The 18489-nt window shown below is 42.1% G+C and overlaps 1 protein-coding gene across 4 annotated transcripts in view; it reads left to right on the forward strand.

Moving 5' to 3' along the window:
* Positions 1-18489, forward strand: part of DPF3 (double PHD fingers 3) — a 303432-nt gene that overhangs the window by 259815 nt on the left and 25128 nt on the right. For all 4 annotated transcript variants that reach the window (XR_006343955.1, XM_043919911.1, XM_043919909.1 and 1 more), the window contains exons 9-10: positions 11517-11629; positions 18265-18346. Coding sequence is in view for 3 of the 4 variants with exons in the window: in XM_043919911.1 (XP_043775846.1) it covers positions 11517-11629; positions 18265-18346 (195 nt within the window). In the remaining variant the exon portion in view is untranslated. The remainder of the gene's footprint in view (positions 1-11516; positions 11630-18264; positions 18347-18489) is intronic.

Raw genomic sequence — 18489 nt, forward strand, 5'->3', positions numbered from 1 at the left:
CCACCTGGGAAGCCCGTGGCTTCTCTAAAGCATGGGTACAGGCAAATCAGGTCCCTGCTTAAAAAACTCTGAGGATTTCTCACTGCTTACAGGGTCACATTCAGATTTGTATATCTATATAAGGGGCCCTTCACAATCTTTCCTGTTACCTCTCTAGCATCATCTTTTGCCATTTCCCTTTTCCCCTGTTCCTCTTGAGCTACTCTGCTTTGCATGGATGAACCATGCACTTTAAATTTCTTGCAATTTCCTTTCCCTGTAATTCTCTTTATTCTTTTTCTTAGAAAACTCCTATTCATACTTCAAGGCCCAGCTTAAATGCTACCTCCTCTCAGTGACATTCCCCAAGCTCCCCATTATTTACTGCTACTCCTTTCTTCCCCTATTATAGTACTTATTGAATTGTATTATAATCCTTAATGGGCTTCCCAGGTGGCACTAGCAGTAAAGAACCTGCCTGCCAATGCAGGAGACTTAAGAGACACAAGTTTGATACCTGGGTCGGGAAGATCCCCTGGAGGAGGGCATGGCAACCCACTCCAGTATACTTGCCTAGAGAATCCCATGGACAGAGGAGCCTGGCAGCCTATGGTCCATAGGGTCGCAAAGAGTTGGACACAGCTGAAGCGACTTAGCACAGCATAGCACATAGCCATTTATATATATATATATATATATATATATATATGTAATATATGTATATAACATATATACATATAAACTTATAATAGTTATCTGGTGCTGTATAGCAAATTACTCTGAAATGTAATGGTTGAAAACATAAATATTTATTATCTCATAGTTAGTCTGGGTTAGAAATCTAGGTGTAGTTTAAGCTGAGTGCCTTTGGATAAAGGTATCTTGTGAAGCTGCAGTCAAATTGTCATCCAGGGCTATGGTCTCATCTGAAGGCTTAACTGGGAGAGGATCCACTTCTAAGTTCACTCACATGGTTTTTGGCAGGATTCATTTCCTCCCAGGTTATTGGACTGAAACCTCTTCAAGGGCATCTCACAACACAGAAGCTGACTTCCCTGAGAGCAAATGAGTGAGCAAGCACAGGACAGAGTGTCAAAGATGAAACTTAATATTAGAAGTGATATCCTATCACTTTGGTCATACTATACTTGCTAGAGGTGAATCAGTATGTCCAACCCACCCTCAAGGAGAGAGAATTACATATGCTTATGAAGAGCAGGAGAGCGAGATTGCTGATAGTCATCTCAGAGACTGCCAGCCATACCTCCCGAACCTGAGCTCCTCAAGGCAGGCTCCATGCCTCATTCATGTTTGAAACTTCAGCACCCAGTACAGTTCCTGGAAGGCGTAAGTACTCAGTGAATTTGGTCAGATTCAGTAGAACTATTTTTCTGTACAAACCTCATCACAATGAAGTGAATTGCTAGGTCAGAAGAACCCTCAAAATTAGACTGAAAAATGGTTCAAAAAGCAAAATGTAAGACAAAGTAGTGTCATGGACACACTCTAAGTCTTCTATTTCTAGGCATGTCTATGATTGCTTGCCAGTCTCACATAGAAAAGGCCAGAAAAGCAAGGAAGCATCATTTTTCTTTTGACTTGATACAGATCTGAAATATTTTTGAAAGAAGAAATTGGAATGCCATCTCAAATTTCCTTAGATAACTCAAAAACTTAGACCACCCATGAATCCATCTTCTGATTCATGGAAGATCTGCAGTTGGAGGATCACAGGCAAATCAAGTGTTGATTAATCACTGCTCTTTTCTGCTACTACCATCAGTGATGCCATAAAATCCTACAGGAAGATTTTAGGATCTCTGCTCTGTACAACAATTTCTTCTTCAGGTTTACTTTTCCAAAGAAAGTTCAGAATCTTTAGCTAGGGCCCATGGCTGGATCCTCATGATGTCCAGAGAGGTCTGAACTGCACAGCCAATGTCAGAGATTCACAGTGGAAACTGATGTTGTGTTCTGGAGGATGATTCAGGCTGGCCTCCGCGCGCTGCTGTGGGACAAGCATCACTTTGGCAGACAATTGCCTACAATCTACAGTTTCAGCTAAAGATTTAGAAGGAGGGTAAACCTGAGTTGCTCGTGTTGGTGACTCTCTTCTTCCATTCCCTACCTGGAAATATCTGCCCACCGCTACACAACCAGCTCAACCCAGATCTAGTATTGCTCATGGGTGAAACCTTTTCCAAGGCCTCTGCTACCTGCAGATTCACTGGCAGTCCATTTGTACAGGCCCAACTTATTGCATCGGTTGGGTGGTATAATTAATGAAAAGCTGACTGCTTTCAGTGTCTAGATTTCTTGTGCTTTTTGTCATGGTATTTGTCTAGGAGTGGGCTATATCAGTGGAAGAGTTGCCAGAAATTATAGCAGAACTAACTGATTATTTAAATTTCCTTCTTAGTTTCTTTCACTCTGAGTATCAGCTGGCAAACTTTAGAAGGCTTGTTTTGTCCAACCAGATGGACAAAATTTGGACCAAGAGTATCTCTAAAAATAGTGATGGGTGGCATAGGCAGTCACAGCTTCGTGGATAGCAGAGTCCTATCCTTTCATTAATATACTGGAAAACTAATGTGCTAGAGGCAAAGTGACTTGTCTCAGGGACTCAGATGCTGCATCATATCTCAAATTGTGATACTTGCTCCATGACGGCAGGTTTTGATTTTCCCACTGCTGTATCCCCAGTGCCTAGAAGAGTGCCTGCCATATTTATTTAGTCATCAAATACTGTTGAAGGAATGAGCAAATGAATAAATTGCCCTTGGTCCTCAGCTGCAGTGACTGATTGGAGTCACTGGGATCATTACTGTGGTTCTTGACATCTTTCCGGTGCCTTGGTCCCAACCTGGGCCAGTCAGGCAAGTTATATAAAACCAGGTCAAGGCTGACCCACCCCCTGACTTTGCTTTACAAAGACCAACTGCAGGTTTATAGATGAGACTACTCAGACCACACTTGACCATGAAAACTTAGGGGAGTTTCTAGGGCCATTTGAGAACGACACCATGAAGCCCTTAGTGGTTTAGCCCATTCAAAGTGCTGCTAATGTTCTTGCATGAATGTGTTTTCCATGATTATTGATGACAATGATTGAAGTTGCAATCCCTATGGCTTGCCTCTTGTGTAGCACTTGTGTGTCTTGAGTTTGACAACTTTGAGAGAGGATAAGCAGACCTCTAAGATGGGTTGAACTTGTTGATGGTAGTGTTTTAGCCCAGCAAAAGGTAGCCATAGCTTATACCATCATTTATTTTGAGTGTGTTTTTGTTAATTTGGTCTTTATCCTTTCTACTCTCTTTCTCCTCTTCATCCTTGTTGAAGGACATCAAAAAGATGACAAAAAGGGAGCCATGCAGATGTCTCTGAAGTGCCATTGTGGTCATCGATTTGTAGATGTCCTAGTGTTAGAAGTAATATCTGGGGCAGATGAGAGGTGAGCCTGAGACCATTGCAGAAGGTTTGCAAAGAAGGGCTGGAGAAGTATGGGGAAGCAGTGCCTGGGTAAAAGTTTGTCACAATACATGTGCACAAAGTTTGAATTCTTGACTGCTCAGAGTCAGTCTCCATTCCCCTTTACAGACAAAGTATAAAGACTCAGAGCCTCATTCCCTCCTCTTGACAAACTGGGTCTCAAAGTGGAGGGGGATTGAAAGAGACAGAGGGAAAGAGACAAAGGGAGAGACAGCCAGGGAAGGAGAGAGAGAGAATAAGGGAATGAACGGGTCTGATGGAGCGATGGTTTCCCCCGGTGAGCTAGTAATATTTTTTTCTCCTCAAATTACTCTTTAGCATGGATGATTCAAATTTGATTGCACTGTGCATGAATTCTTTATAGCTGAAGCTTCTTACGTATTTTTGCAATATGTAAATATTAGAACTTGTATGTGTGTATGAATATAGAGAACTGCTAGAAATTTGAGCCAAAGTATTTTCTAATGAATGCTTATGGAGACTTGTTTTTGGTGCTATTTCAGGTTGGAATTGATCCTACATATTTTACATAATATGATTTCTATAAACCAGGCATGAGACAGAGGAGCACAAATTTGAATTTTGCAGTTACTTGCCTGAGAACCAGGGGTATTTAGGTTTTCCTTTCCTAAGAAATGAGTTTTTAAGAATTCAACATTGATAAATAAGGTAATAAAATATAATTGGGTGTTTATAATTTCACAATGAATAAATAATAGACCATGCTACTTCCACAGTTATTTGTATCTGTTTTATTTATGTTTTCAGTAAATACCTAGCGAGATAATTTTTTTTCCTGGAGCTCTAATTTAATCAGTGATATGGCTTAGCCTAGTGCAAATTAAATATTGGCAATAATGAAATAAAAAACTCTTTTAATAAGGATCATAATGTAAGAGACACATGTCATAGTAGTTTGTAGATTTCTTTTTGCCCAGGGTTTGTTGAAAATGAACTGTGTTTCTCTCACTGTGCTGAGTACCTATAAGGGTGACACTGACTGGTAACTTCTGTTAGTGTCTAAGTCACAATTGTTATGTGAACTCAATCAACAAGGTATATTTAGATATTTTTACCCCTAAAATGTTGCAAATATCCATATGTGTGGGTAGCTGTGTGTGAGCATGTGTGGAAGTAGGCAGCTGTGAATATAAACTAATACTGGTTTTGCCTGGATATTTATCTGTGTGCCTTATCACTCAAGTACAAGTCCTGTTCACTGTCCCTGGAACATTCTCCACATCTATGCACACGGGCTCTGGAAAGACATGAGACGTGTCCTTCAGGGGGCCAGGGGGCAGTTCCTGCTTTCAGATGCCTGCCTTCTCTCTCTTTTTAAAAATTACTTTTTATTGGAGTACAGTCGATTTACAATGTTGCATTAGTTTCTCCAGCAAAGTGAATCACCTGTACACATACATACATCCCCTCTTTTTTGGATTTCCTTCCCACTTAGGTCACGGCAGAGCACTGAGAAGCGTTCTTTGAGCTACACTGTTGGTTCTCATTAATTATGTTTTATACATAGTATCAATAGTGTATATAAGTCAATGCCAATCTCCCAATTCATCCCACCTCTTCTTTCTCCTCTTTGTATCCATAAATTCGTTCTCTATGTCTGTGTGTCTATTTCTATTTTGCAAATAAGACAATCTATACCTTTTTTCTTAGATTCCACACATAGCATTAGTATACGATATTTGTTTTTCTCTTTCTGACTTACTTCACTCTGTGTGACAGTCTCTCCTGCTTTCTTTTTTCCACTTGAGTTAGGGAGACTGTAATTTCGTACATACCAACTTCATGAACAGTCTTCTTTCTGAGTAGCTTCTCACACCCCACCAGTTTCCGTTTTCTACCCAGCTGCTGAAATAGCACCCTGAAGCCAAATCTCTGTTGTCTAAAACTCCCGTCCAGAAGCTAAGTCTCTGAACATGGTGGCCAGGGGTTACATTCCCTGTTTCAGCTTGTAGGGAAGATTGATGTCCGTTTTGGAAGGTGGTAGGATTTCCCATGTGGCACTAGCAATAAAAAAGCCACCTGCCAATGCAGGAAATATAAGAAATGCAGGTTTGATCCTTGGGTCAGGAAGATCCCCTAAAGAGGGCATAGCAATTCACTCCAGTATTCTTGCCTGGAGAATCCCATGGACAGAGGAGCCTGACCGGCTACAGTCCATGGGGTCGCAAAGAGTTGGACGTGACTGAAGTGACTTGCACAACACAGGGCTGGATTTAGAATGTCTCTTCATGCCAAGTTCACCACTGGACCAAGTAAACAAGCGGGTAGATTTATTGAACCCTCCTGATAGAACCAGTTTGGAGGAACACTTAGGAAGGGCCCTGTTTTTAATGACCTGGCTAAGATGATTCATGCATACCACCCCACTTTCTAAATCCATTTTGGTAATTGGAATCTTATAAATGACCCATTGAATCATCTTACCCAGGGGACCTGGGAAAGGATGTTTCCCCTTCGCTCCACTAGGACACACATGCATGTTCAGTCATGTCTGACTCTTTGCGACTTCACTCCACTAGGATATTTAAAAAGCAATGCAGGTATTCCTTGCCTTAAGAAAACTGGAAATATGGAAAATTCAGATTTCCAAGCAAGCACATTAAAGAATGATTGTTAACTTTACAAAAGAAATAAGGGCAGAAATCTTTAAGTAGTGAGTGACCACAAATTGCTTTATTGCCAGTGTGCCTGTATTTTGTGCCACCTTTGAATTGAAAGGGCTTCCCTGGTGGCTCAGCTGGTAAAGAATCCACCTGTGATGCAGGAGACCCAGGTTCAATCCCTGGGTTGGAAAGATCCCCTGGAGAAGGGTACAGCTACCCACTCTAGTATTCTGGCCTGCAGAATTCCACGGACGGAGGAGCCTGGTGGGCTACAGTCCATTGGGTCGCAAGGAGTCGGACATGACTGAGGGCTTCCCTTGTGGCTCAGCTGGTAAAGAATCTTGCCTGCAATGTGGGAGACCTGGGTTCAATCCCTGGATTGGGAAGATCCCCTGGAGAAGGGAAAGGCTACCCACTCCAGTATTCTGGCCTGGAGAATTCCATAGTCCATGGAGTCACAATGAGTCGGAGACGACTGAGCGACTATCACTTTGAATTGGAAAGACTGTTACCCACTTACTTCTAAAGATTTTAGAAATTTGTCCTGACCTAAATAAGGAATTCTAGTAGTCAAACTTAGGTATGGGCTTCTGGTAGTTTTCCTTGAAACTTTTTGTTTTGTCCAACAGTGTGCAATTATTCCAGTCATTTCCATGGTAGAGAAGAAGCCTTATCCTTGTAGTTGTATCAGGGAGATGCCTTCTCCAGTTTGTAGAGATAGGCACAGACAGGCAACTGTTCTGGTGGCGCAGAAAGCAGAATCTAGTTCTGGGTGTAGTGTTTGCTCTCGCTAATGGCCGCTTGGGTGACTTACCTCTTTGTGCCTCACCCTCCCGGGCTGAGAAGTTGCATCCCTGCCTTTCCTCCCCCACTCGAGTCTGAGCTCTGAGTGAAGGAGCTCTGCAGGCAGAGCTGAAGCGACTCTGAAAGTGAAAGAGTGTTAGTAGCTCAGTTGTATCCGACTCTTTGCAACCCCATGGACTGTAGACCAGCAGACTCAGAGCCTTGCATTTTACCCGGGGAGGAGGCTGTGTGAGATCCATTCCCATTCTTTGGGTTTAAAGTCTTAGCGAGGAGGCTAGTGACTGTCTCAAGACAGGAACACAGAAAAAGCCCATGGGATTTTTTGGGGGTGGGGGAAGGTGGACTTCCAACAGGACTTTCTCAAGCCCACTTGCTGCTGTTCACTGGTCCAAAGCTTTTCTAGAAAATGTCTTCAGAGCTCAGCGCAGTGGTCACAGAGGTCTTGAACAGAGTTGGCGTTCAGTAGATACTTGTGGAGTACGGTCGGCTGCCTGAAGCTTGCACCCCCGACCCCACCGCCCACCCTTGGGGGCGTCCAGCAGGCTGTGGGGCTCCAGGTCACTCTCTGGAACGTGCTGACCTTCCTTCCCAGGGAAGGTGGCACTGCTCAGGGTGTTATTATTAGTAGCGTGGCTTCTGCTGTGCTCTGGCAACACGCCCTCACTCAGGGTCCTTACTGAACAACGACAAACCCATGAACCTTGGCAGTCAACACAGCCAACAGACCACCCTCTCCTCCTCTGGGCCACTGTGACCCGTACTTGCTGGTCTTACCTCTCTCTGGTCATCCTTCAAATTTCCTCTGTTGGTTCTTTATTTTGATCTTCAAACAGTTCTTTAAATCTCAGTCCTAGATCTTTTTCTCTCTTCTTTCCTTTTTTCTTAGATAATTTCATTAATTCTCATGGTTTCAATGACCACCTGTTTAGCAAAACTTCCCTGCTGGCTCAGATGATAAAGAATCTGCCTGCAATGCAGGGGACCTGTGTTTGATCCCTGAGGTGGGAAGATCCCCTGGAGAAGGGAATGGCTACCCACTCCAGTATGCTTGCCTGCAGAATCCCATGGACAGAGGAGTCTGGTGGGTTACAGTCTGGTGGGGTTGCAAAGACTTGGACACAACCAAGCGATTAACACACCCATTTTGCAAAAACTTCTAAATTTATATGTCTAGTCTGTACTTCTCTTTTGAGCGCTAAACCCCTGTGTTTGACCTCATCCACTTGACATTTCCAGCCCAAATCTCACAGACTTCCCAAATTCAACCTGCCCAAAACAGAGTGCTTCTCTCTTCCATTTGGTCCCTCTATGCTTTCCATAGTCTTCCTCATCTGCATAAGTTTCACTGCAGCCCACCTCCTTTCTCAGGTCAGAATCTTGAGGCTATTTCTCATCGTCTCTCTTTCCCACACTCTGAAACTTCAAATCATGGTCGGGTCCTGCCAATGATTTCTTTAATACCTCTCAAATCTTCACCTCCATCATGCTTGCCTTTCTCCTGCCAGCAGCATCTGTCTTCAAATTAGTTTCCTGGCAACAATTCTTACATCTTTATATTTCCTTTGCCTCCACCCCCAATTCTTTCCTTTGACAGCAGCTCTTTCCTTTCTCCCACTCTGATGACATTTTTTTGGTGTGTTTTCCTTATTTTGATGACAATTTTTTTGTGTGTTTTCCTTATTTAAAAAGATCTTTTCAACTTTTTACTTTGAAATAATTATAACTACATAGAAAATTATAAAATACATTACTGAGAGGTCCCAAGCACCCTTCACTCAGTTTCCCCCAATGGTAACATCTTACATACCCATAGTACTTCTATGAGTATGTAAGAACACTATGAACCAGGTATGCTATGAACCACAGTACACTATGAACCAGGCGATTGACAGCCATGAAATCACTGACCTCCTTATTTGTGTTACTGGTTTTATATTCACACACATGTGTTTATACATGTATGTGTATTGTTCTATGCAATCTTATCACATACATAACTACCACTGCAATCAAGGTTCAGAATTTCTTCACCATCCAAAGATTCCCTGTTGCTGAAGGAATGCTCTTTTAAATCCAAAAAAGAGGGGATATATGTAAATGTACAGCTGATTCACTTTACAGCAGAAACTAACATAACACTGTAGAGTAACAATACTCCAATAAAACTTTTAAAAAATGAAAAATCTAATAATCTTAGAAACACACACAGAGTAATCTAGTTACTGCCTTGCCCAAAAGGCTTTAATGATTTTAAAGCCCCAAATCCTTAACGAAGGGCATAACGTGCCCGGGTTGTCTGACCCTAGCTTCTCTATGGGTGCTTCTCACCCGCCTCCCCTCCTGCTTTGCTTGCGAGCCTCTGCCAACTGGCTTTTCCCTTCCTTTGAATTTGCCCAGTTCCTCCACTGCTCAGTACCTTCCGCTCCATGCACCATCCTCCACAATGGAATCCTCTCCCTCACCCATGCAGCTAACCTCCTCACCTGCCAGGTGTCAACTCCAAGATCTTTCTCAGAGAAGGTTTCCTTGATATCTCAGACTAGATAGGATCCTCCTGTGATTTTTCATTGCCAATTATGATTTTCCTTCATGACACTTACCACACAGCTGTAGGTAAATAGGTATGTGTATAGTTTATTAATTTGAGTTCTCTCTGACCAGACTAGAGGCATCTGGAGGTGGGGGTGTGTGTGGTCTTGCTCACCAGTGTATCTTTTCTGTCTGGGACCATGATTGCTCTAGCAGATGTCCAATAAATCCTTGTTCATGAATAGTTACTATAAGCTGGGTGGATGTGGCTAGGTGTACACTGAGTCTGTGGAACTGGGCAATGACAACCTGCTAATCTAGGTATCTGCTCCATGAATTAATCGTCAAACTTCCTGGGTGTCCTGTCTAAGAACATGGGCATCTATGGCACAGATCAGTCAGAATCTCAAGCTGGTGTATTCTCTCCTGTTCCCATCCCAGTGTGAGAGAGCGGGATAGGGAACAACCCTGGCCAGTGTCCTTAGATATTTGAGATGCCATCAGGAATATCAGCTGGATGTTCATCCAAGCTTTTAGTGTAAGGTTTCTCTCTCCCCTGGGTCACTGGTATGGTGTCGCTTTGAGAAAGTTATCGGTTCAGAGCCATGGGGGTTTCTACCTTGGATGGCCTCTGAGAAGCCCTAGAGAAGCTTTTAGGCTCCTCCTCTCCTCAATGCTCCCACCTGCTGTTTGTGAAGTGTCCCCAGCTCCCCTCAACACGAGTCCCCACTCTCACTCTCAGAGATAGCTCGGTCTGGTGTGCGTTGCTGGAGCCCCAGATCTGAAGGGTTTGTCTGTTGATTGAATGGACAGAATGTCCCCCAAAGAACCATGATGGAACCAGCTTTGTGAGGATATGGAAAAGAGCAAATGGGGGCCACCTGCTGAGTTGTGACTTTGCGGAGGAGTGGTGGTACCCCGTGGATCTTGACTCTCTGTGGAAGAGTTCTACCACTGCCTCTAACTGGAGGCCCATCTGTACTCTTCTCTTTTGGAAGCTCACAATCCCTCATGTGATAGAGGCCAAGCAATGCACGATATGGTGGATTTGGCAGAATTGGGAGCTCTGGAGACAGTGAACCCCCAACAACAGGCAAAACTGTCCATTCTTTTGTGACAGTGTCAGTAACGGGCTTCACCCTGGGTGCTCTGCCTTCTGATTCACAGTCCTGAGTGACCTGGGGACCTCGTCCAAGTTTCCCGTCCCTGTCAAACAGAAGGTCAAAGGCTTCACATTCTGTGGCTCACAGTTGTCCTCTTGCTGCTGGCCTCTGTCTTTTGGGTGAGCTGTAACTGAGGGTAGAGACCAGCCCTGCAGGCCACGCCTCCGGTGTTGGACCGCTGGGGCTGGGTGCTCTAAGGTCACATTAATGTCTCTCCCTGCTCTTGCTATTGGCTTGGCTAACGTGATATTTGGGATGAAGAGAAGAGTTCAGGTCCGACCTGGACACCCTTGCAGTGATGCTCTGCTTCTCCAGCCTCCCTCCTGGTGCTGTGCAGGGTGTGGACCTCTGCTGGTCCCCTGGTCGTGGGCACGGAGGGACGCTTTAGGTGGCAGTGCAGAGCCTTCTGGTGCCCTCAGCTCTGGCCCCGGGAGCCTCACACGCTCTCTCTGGTCTCTTCCCCTGTGCCCCGAGGCAGCATGAACAACTTTGTAGGTCAGAAGGATCAGCTCCAAATAGCTCTTATGTTGCTCCCACCACAACTGATGCTGGGGAGATGATGCTGCTGACTCTATCATAGCGTTGCCTTGTGCCGTGTGATTTCCTTTCTCATTCTCTCTGGTTACCAGTTTCTGTCCTCATCAACTGGTTACACTGCTGGGGGGACGTGGGTCTTAGGGCAAGAGGACTTGGATGACATCTCTCCCCAGCAAAGGGGAGATCCTCACTCCTCACTCCTCTCTTTGGGCATTGATCTGCTGTAACTGTGGCTGGTGGTGAAGAGGACGGGTAGGGTCCCATCCAGGCCCCCAGTTTGCTTCCCAACACATGCTACCCCACCCTCCCTCCAAGTAAGGCATAATGTGGTGTGGAGGGGGTGACAGGTCAGACCCTCTGGCCTTAATGCTGCCATTTCTGCTTCCTCCAGGTCACCCCACCTGCCTGCAGTTCACCCTGAACATGACCGAGGCTGTCAAGACCTACAAGTGGCAGTGCATAGAATGCAAGTCCTGCATCCTCTGTGGGACCTCGGAGAATGATGTGAGTGTGGGTTTCCCGCATGGGAGGGGAAACCCAAGGAGCTGGGAGTCCTTTGAGGATGGAGAGGAAGGTGGGATTCTCATCACTGGACTCCTGAGGAAAATATCCATCAGGACCCTTCCCCCCTTGACTTTTGCTTGAGGACACTTGGGACCCTTGTGCTACAATGACCTTGGCTCCTCTTTGTGCCTTTAGAAACAGGTGCAGGAGGTAATGGCCAGAGACTGCCTTGCTGGCCTTCAGCCCTCAAGGGGTCAGTGATAGACAATGGTGCCCGTCACTTACTGTTGGGATGTGCTTGGCTTTTTACACCACATTCTAGAATGTGTCATCTCATTTTTGTCTAAATATTAAGCATAATAAATGCAGAATTTTTTTAAAAAACCACTTTTTTATGGAAAATTTCAAACATATACAAAGATAGAGAAAATAATGAGACTTGTGTACCCCATCACCAGCTTCAACAATGATCAGTACATGTCCACTCCTGTACTGTAAATGTTGCCACCTCTTTTGCATGAAATTATAATCCTAGTCATAATATCATTTCACCTGACAATATTCTATACATATGTCAAAAGAATGAAGACTACTTTTTAAAAGATTGTGAATAGATTTTTTACAAGTTGAAACATAAGGATTTACTTTTTAACAAAAATAACCAAAATATTAACATAGATTTAAGAAATCAACAATTACTTAATATAATCGAACATCCAGCTAATATTTCTATTGCCTTGATTGTCTTAAACATTGCTTTAATTATCTTAAGTTGTTTTTAAATGTTTTTATTATGGCTTATTTGAATTGGGATTCAAATAAGGCCCATGGATTGTTGGTATGTCTTTATAGTTTCTTTTAATATATAGGGTTTCCCTTCATTTTGCTCTTTTTCCCCGCCTTGATTTTTTGTTAAAGAAATCAGTTTACTTGTTCAATAGAGTTTTCCATGATTTTATTTTACTGACTGTATCCCTATGGTTGTGTTTGACATTTTCTTCTGTCTCTTGTATTTCTTATACAGTGGTGCTTAGAGCTAGAGGCTTGATCAGATCCAGGTTCTCTATCTTTTTCTCTGCCTCTCTAACATATAAAAATAGTAAGACTACTTAATAAATAGTGGTGTATACTTTCATCAGGAGGTACGTAATACCTGGTATCTCTCTTTTTGTGAAGGTAGCAACTGTTGGTGATCTTCAAACATTGATTATTTTATCAGGGGTTGTAAATAGTGATATTCTTAATCTATGATTTTTTCTTCTTTGTTTAATAGCTGGAGTAGTTCTATAGAGAAACTTTCCAAGCCTTTGTATTTGGTTACCCTCAGCTATAGATTCTGTAGAGAAAGCAGGATAAATACTTGATTCTTTTCCTTTATCAGTTTTCAAAATAAGGAAGTGAATTCAACAACTATTCATGATCAAGAAAATAGAAATTGTGGAATACTTTCTTAACATGATAAGTTTTTTATACCTTAGAACTAAAACCATTATCTTGTTTAATGCAGAAATGCTAGAGGCATTTCTAAGATCAGGAACCAGGTAAGGATGCCCACTAATGCTATTACTACTCATTATTCTAGAGATACTAGCTAATGCAACTAGGTAAGAGATAACAATAAGTATAAGAATGGTAACAAATTAGAAAGTTTTTCTCTATTTCACAAACTATTATAGTATATCTGGGAAGCTCTAGAGAATCAACAATAAAGCTAACTCAAACATTAAAGGTAGCAATATATAAAATTATCAGATAGAAATTAATAGACTTCATGTGCACAAATAATAACCAGTTAGAAGACATTATGATAGAGATGCTCCACTTACAATAGCAAAAAAAGGAGAAATACTTAGAAATAAACTTAGCTGCAAGTACGTAAAACCTAAGTAAAGAAAATTTTTAAATGCTTTTGAAAAGACATAGAAGCAGATTTGAACAAATGAAGACACGGTGTGATCTTGGATAGAATGACTCAAATTGTAAAGATTTCAGTTCTTCCTAAGTTAATTTATAAATTTGATTTAAACCCAATAAAATCACCAACATCCTTTTTGATGGAACTAGACAAGTTGATACTAAAATTCATATGGAAAAAGTGCAAGAATAGCCATTGAAACACTGAAAAACAACAAAGGAGCCCTTTGAAGGGCTCCTTATGAAGGGAGTCTAGCCCTACCGGACATTAAGACCTGCTATAATGCCTCTGAAATTAAAACTGTATGGACAAAAAGACCAGTGGAATGGAATAGAAGACCCACAGATCAACCCAATTATATATGGACATTTAGGGTCAGATAAAGTTTGGTCTTCCCAGTGGCTCAGATGGTAAAGAATCTGCCTGCAATGTGGGAGATCCAGGTTTGATCCCTCGGTTGGAAATACCTGCTGGAGAAGGGAATGGCAACCCACTCCAGTATTCTTGTCTGGAGAATCCCATGAACAGAGGAACTTGGCGAGCTGCAGTCCATGGGGTTGCAGAGAGTTGGACACAACTGAGTGGCTAACACACTAACACACACACACAAAGGTTTATCTAAAATTATTGGATCAAAGATAGACATTTTCATGAATGGTACTGGGACAATAGGGTAATCATTTGGGAAAAGATAAAATTAGGTCCATATCTTGTATAATACAGAAGAACAGTCATCATGAGAACTGGGGATATACATATAAAAAGTAAAACCATATTAGTATCAGAAGAAAACATGGATAAATTCTTCTCTAAATATAAGGTGAGATTTTCTGTGATTCAGAATTCACTAGGAATAAAAGAAAATGTTGACAAGTCTGACCACATAAACATCTGCATACTAAAAAACACAATGAAGTAAAAAGATAACTGACAAACTGGCAGAAAATATTTGCAGCATATACTACAGATAAAGGTGGCAGTGCATAATGTATAAAGAACCCTTAAAGTTTGAAGGACAAAGGATCATAAACTTGACAGAAAATGGGAAAAATGTGAAAGATAGTTCACAAAAGATATAAAAATGACCCTTATACATGAGGGAAAAAAATGGTTTGAACACATTCATAATTAAAGAAATTTAACTGTAGACAAAATTGAGATATCATTTCTTACCCATAAAATTAGGGGAAGAAAGTATGACAGTGTATTTTGTTGATGAAATTGAGGGAAAGCTGGCACCCTTATGCATTGTCAGCAGGAAAACAAAGTGGTGCAACCCTTTGTTGTACCAATACCTAACAAAACCACTGTGCACTTACCTTTTGACTCAGCTGTCTCACCTACCCTATCCTAAAGATATACACATAACACTGTGAAAATACATATGCATAAGGTTCTTCATGATCACCTTGTTTTTAATTGCAAAATATTGGAAATGACCTAAATGCTCATACACAGTATGGGTGAATAAGGGATGGCACCATGAAGTACTGTGTAGCTATAAAACAACAACAACAACACAAGATCATCTTTATGAATTGATATGGAGTGATTTCCAGGATATGTTGTTAAATAAAAAAGCAAAGTAAAAATAATATCTATCATACATGGCCATTCTTGTAAGAAAGGCATAAGAAAATATACATATATCTTTTTAATTGTGTAAGAGAAATAGAAGGACAAATAAGAAACTAGAGACTGGTTACTGTCAGAATGGGTGGGAATGTACATTCCAGAAAAGGATTCCCATTCTACTGGAACTGTAGCCATAGGTGAATTCTGGTTCTTAAATACTTAGGAGTAAGAAACCCTTAAAGTGTGTTTCTCATGGGGGATAGCATGGGCTGGTTTTTTTTTTTTTCTTTTTTGGTAATATGGGCAGGCAGTTATCTGAGAAGCAAATGGAAAAGAAGAGATTATGGTGCTAGACAATTATCAACCTATGAATGATACATTTAAACCCACAGGTACCTTGCTTTTCCTTTGAGAAAGTCTAAACCTGGATATCCTGTCTTCTTATATAAGTAGGAGCTGTCAATGTATTTCAGATATTACTAATATTGTTTCTCAAGTCTCTCCCTGTTTCTTGTCCCTCTTCTAACTTGTTTTCCCTCATATCATCCCTAAATCATATTGCAATTTCGCTTACTTGAGTTCTGACAATAATGGTGTAACCCTTGGAACAGACTATACCAATCTCATTTTCATCCTACATTTCCGACTGCTGCTTCTTAGCCTCTTTTTTGTCTGCCTGTCCTTAACTTTGGTGTTCCCCAAGCCTCTATTCTTAATCTTCTCCTCAGTAACTTTTTTGAGTTCTTGATTTTTCACAAAATTCAATGAAAGCTATGGATTTACTTTTTCCTTAGAAAAATTTACTTTTGGACCTGTATGCAAAATTGTACTTTTAATTTCTTTTTTTTAATTTTTAATTTTAATTTTATTTTTTTTCATTTATTTATATTAGTTGGAGGCTAATTACTTTACAATATTGTAGTGGTTTTTGCCATACATTGATATGAATCAGCCATGGATTTACATGTGTTCCCCATCCTGAACCCCCCTCCCACCTCCCTCCCCATCCTATCCCTCTGGGTCATCCTAGTGCACTAGCCCTGAGCACTTGTCTCATGCATCCAACCTGGGCTGGCAATCTGTTTCACAATTGATAAGATACAAGTTTCAATGCTATTCTGTCAGATCATCCCTCCCCTCGCCTTCTCCCACAGAGTCCAATGTCTGTTCTATACATCTGTGTCTCTTTTTCTGTCTTGCATATAGGGTTATCGTTACCATCTCTCTAAATTCCATATGTGTGCCTTAGTATACTGTATTGGTGTTTTTCTTTCAAGGTGTTCATGGACACCCCTCCATGAGCACAAGTTCAAAAACATCTGCTTTCGCATACTCTGGGCTTCCTCTCCCAGGACCTTCATCACCATCTCATCACCAAAGACTCCCTACCCCATATCTCATGCTCAGGCCTCTCTCCTGATCTCCAGCTGCCTTCAGGGCATCCTCACCAGGTGATCTGTATACCTACAGAACATGTTTATAGCTGACGTTGCCTTCTGCCTCCCACAGGCATGCTCCTCTGCTCATGGCTTAATGGATGGCTACCTCATCTGGCTTGCTGACCAAGACCACAACCTAGGAGACACCCCTGATTTCTTCCTTTTCACTCTCTACAGCTAATCAATGACTCTCAAATGGAAGCAGGCCCCTCTACTCTCCCCCAACCCACAACCCTAGTTCAGACTATCATCATACATTATCTCTTACCTGGATGACTACAGTAGCCTCCTAAGTGGTCTTCCAGCCTCAAGAACCAATCTCTCTCCACCTGGGCATCTATTCTGATACAAGAGCTAGTGAGATCTTTCTAAATTACAAGTCTAACCATGTCACTCCTGTTAGCAAACCCTTTGAAAGCTTCCCACTGTGTCCTATTGAAAGGTCTTAGCATGATAAAAAAGAGATCTTTCATGGTCTCTCCTGCCTCACTGCTTGCTCACAGGGGTTTCCAACTTCTCTATCTACTTTTTCAGGATCTCTAAACTATCAAAAGCCAAGGTGAGATTTGCTACAAAACTTTGCAGATGTCTTATAAGCCATCAAAGCAGACCCAGAGATAACTGAATAGAACAGGGCTGAACCTGGAGGATGGGGACCAGGTCACAAAGACTTACTGAGTAGCTCCTATGCACAGAAGTTCTGAAGGAGATGTAGAGATGAGTAAGACAAGGTCTGCCCCAAGGGCTGTGCAACCTCTGCAGGCATGGACAAAAGAGCCGTGTTCCAAATGGACTGTATGCAGATGTCTACCACATGCCAGGCTTGGCAACATAAAGTAAAGTGCAATTAAATGTCATAAGAAAAAGAAAGTACATGAGGATGCAAGAGGGGTCAGAGAACTTCCATTTGAGTAGATTAATGAAGTTTTTGTAACAGTGAAGTGTTTGAAGACTTGACGTGTGGTTAGGGAATGGTTCAGAAGAGAGGGGATCAGGGACTGGGAAAGCCTCCAAACAGAGAGAGCTACAGGAGCAAAGGTGTCAACTGCGTCCTTGGAAGTTAACCACAGTGCCAGAAAGGCCTATTCTCATCTGGTCTCCAACCTCCAGCCTCCAAGGAGGCTTTTAGGAGCTGACAGGTGGCATAATACCACTTGCATTTCTCTAGTAATGAACCCTGAAAAGGTTCTGAGGTGTCATGGATGTTACAAACAAGTATGCTGCCCATTTCATAAATGGAAAGAGTGAGATCCAGAGCAATTCAATTAAGATTTGCAAACATTTAAAGTACTGTCTATTCACTAGGCAAATATCCTGAGGAATACAGAAATGCATTAAATTAATTTTCTACCCTTATGGAGGCAGAATTGTTGGTGAAGTGAGTTCAGAAGCATAAAGAATCCCTTTAGGCTTGGATGTGAGATGGTAGGCTAAGGGGGCTTCTTGGAGGAGGAATAATTTGAGCAGAACACTTATGTGGGAGTAGGGTTTGCATAGTTCAGAAGACAGATGCGGGAATTTCAGGTGTGGGCAAAGTGCATGGCATGTTCAGAGGGAAGTGAGGACTCCAAATGGGGCTGGGAAATGGGTATCCATGGAGGTTGATTAATGGAAATAAGCTGGTGGCATAGGTCAGTGGGGGCCAGAAAAATAATTAACCTAAATAATTCCATATTTCTTCCTCTCCTCCTACTCTGTTCCACCAGGACCAGCTACTCTTCTGCGATGACTGTGACCGTGGTTACCACATGTACTGTTTAAATCCCCCCGTGGCTGAGCCCCCAGAAGGTAATAATGATGAGGTCACCAATAACAACAACAGCTACTTCTACCACTTCCCGAGCCCTCATTAAAGTGCAGGCCTTGTGCTAAGGGCTTCACATATCTTGTCTCATTTAATTGTCTTTCGAGGTAGGTATGACCACTCCCAT

The sequence above is a fragment of the Cervus elaphus genome, chromosome 12 (assembly GCF_910594005.1).
Source record: "Cervus elaphus chromosome 12, mCerEla1.1, whole genome shotgun sequence".
Lineage (NCBI taxonomy): Eukaryota > Metazoa > Chordata > Mammalia > Artiodactyla > Cervidae > Cervus > Cervus elaphus.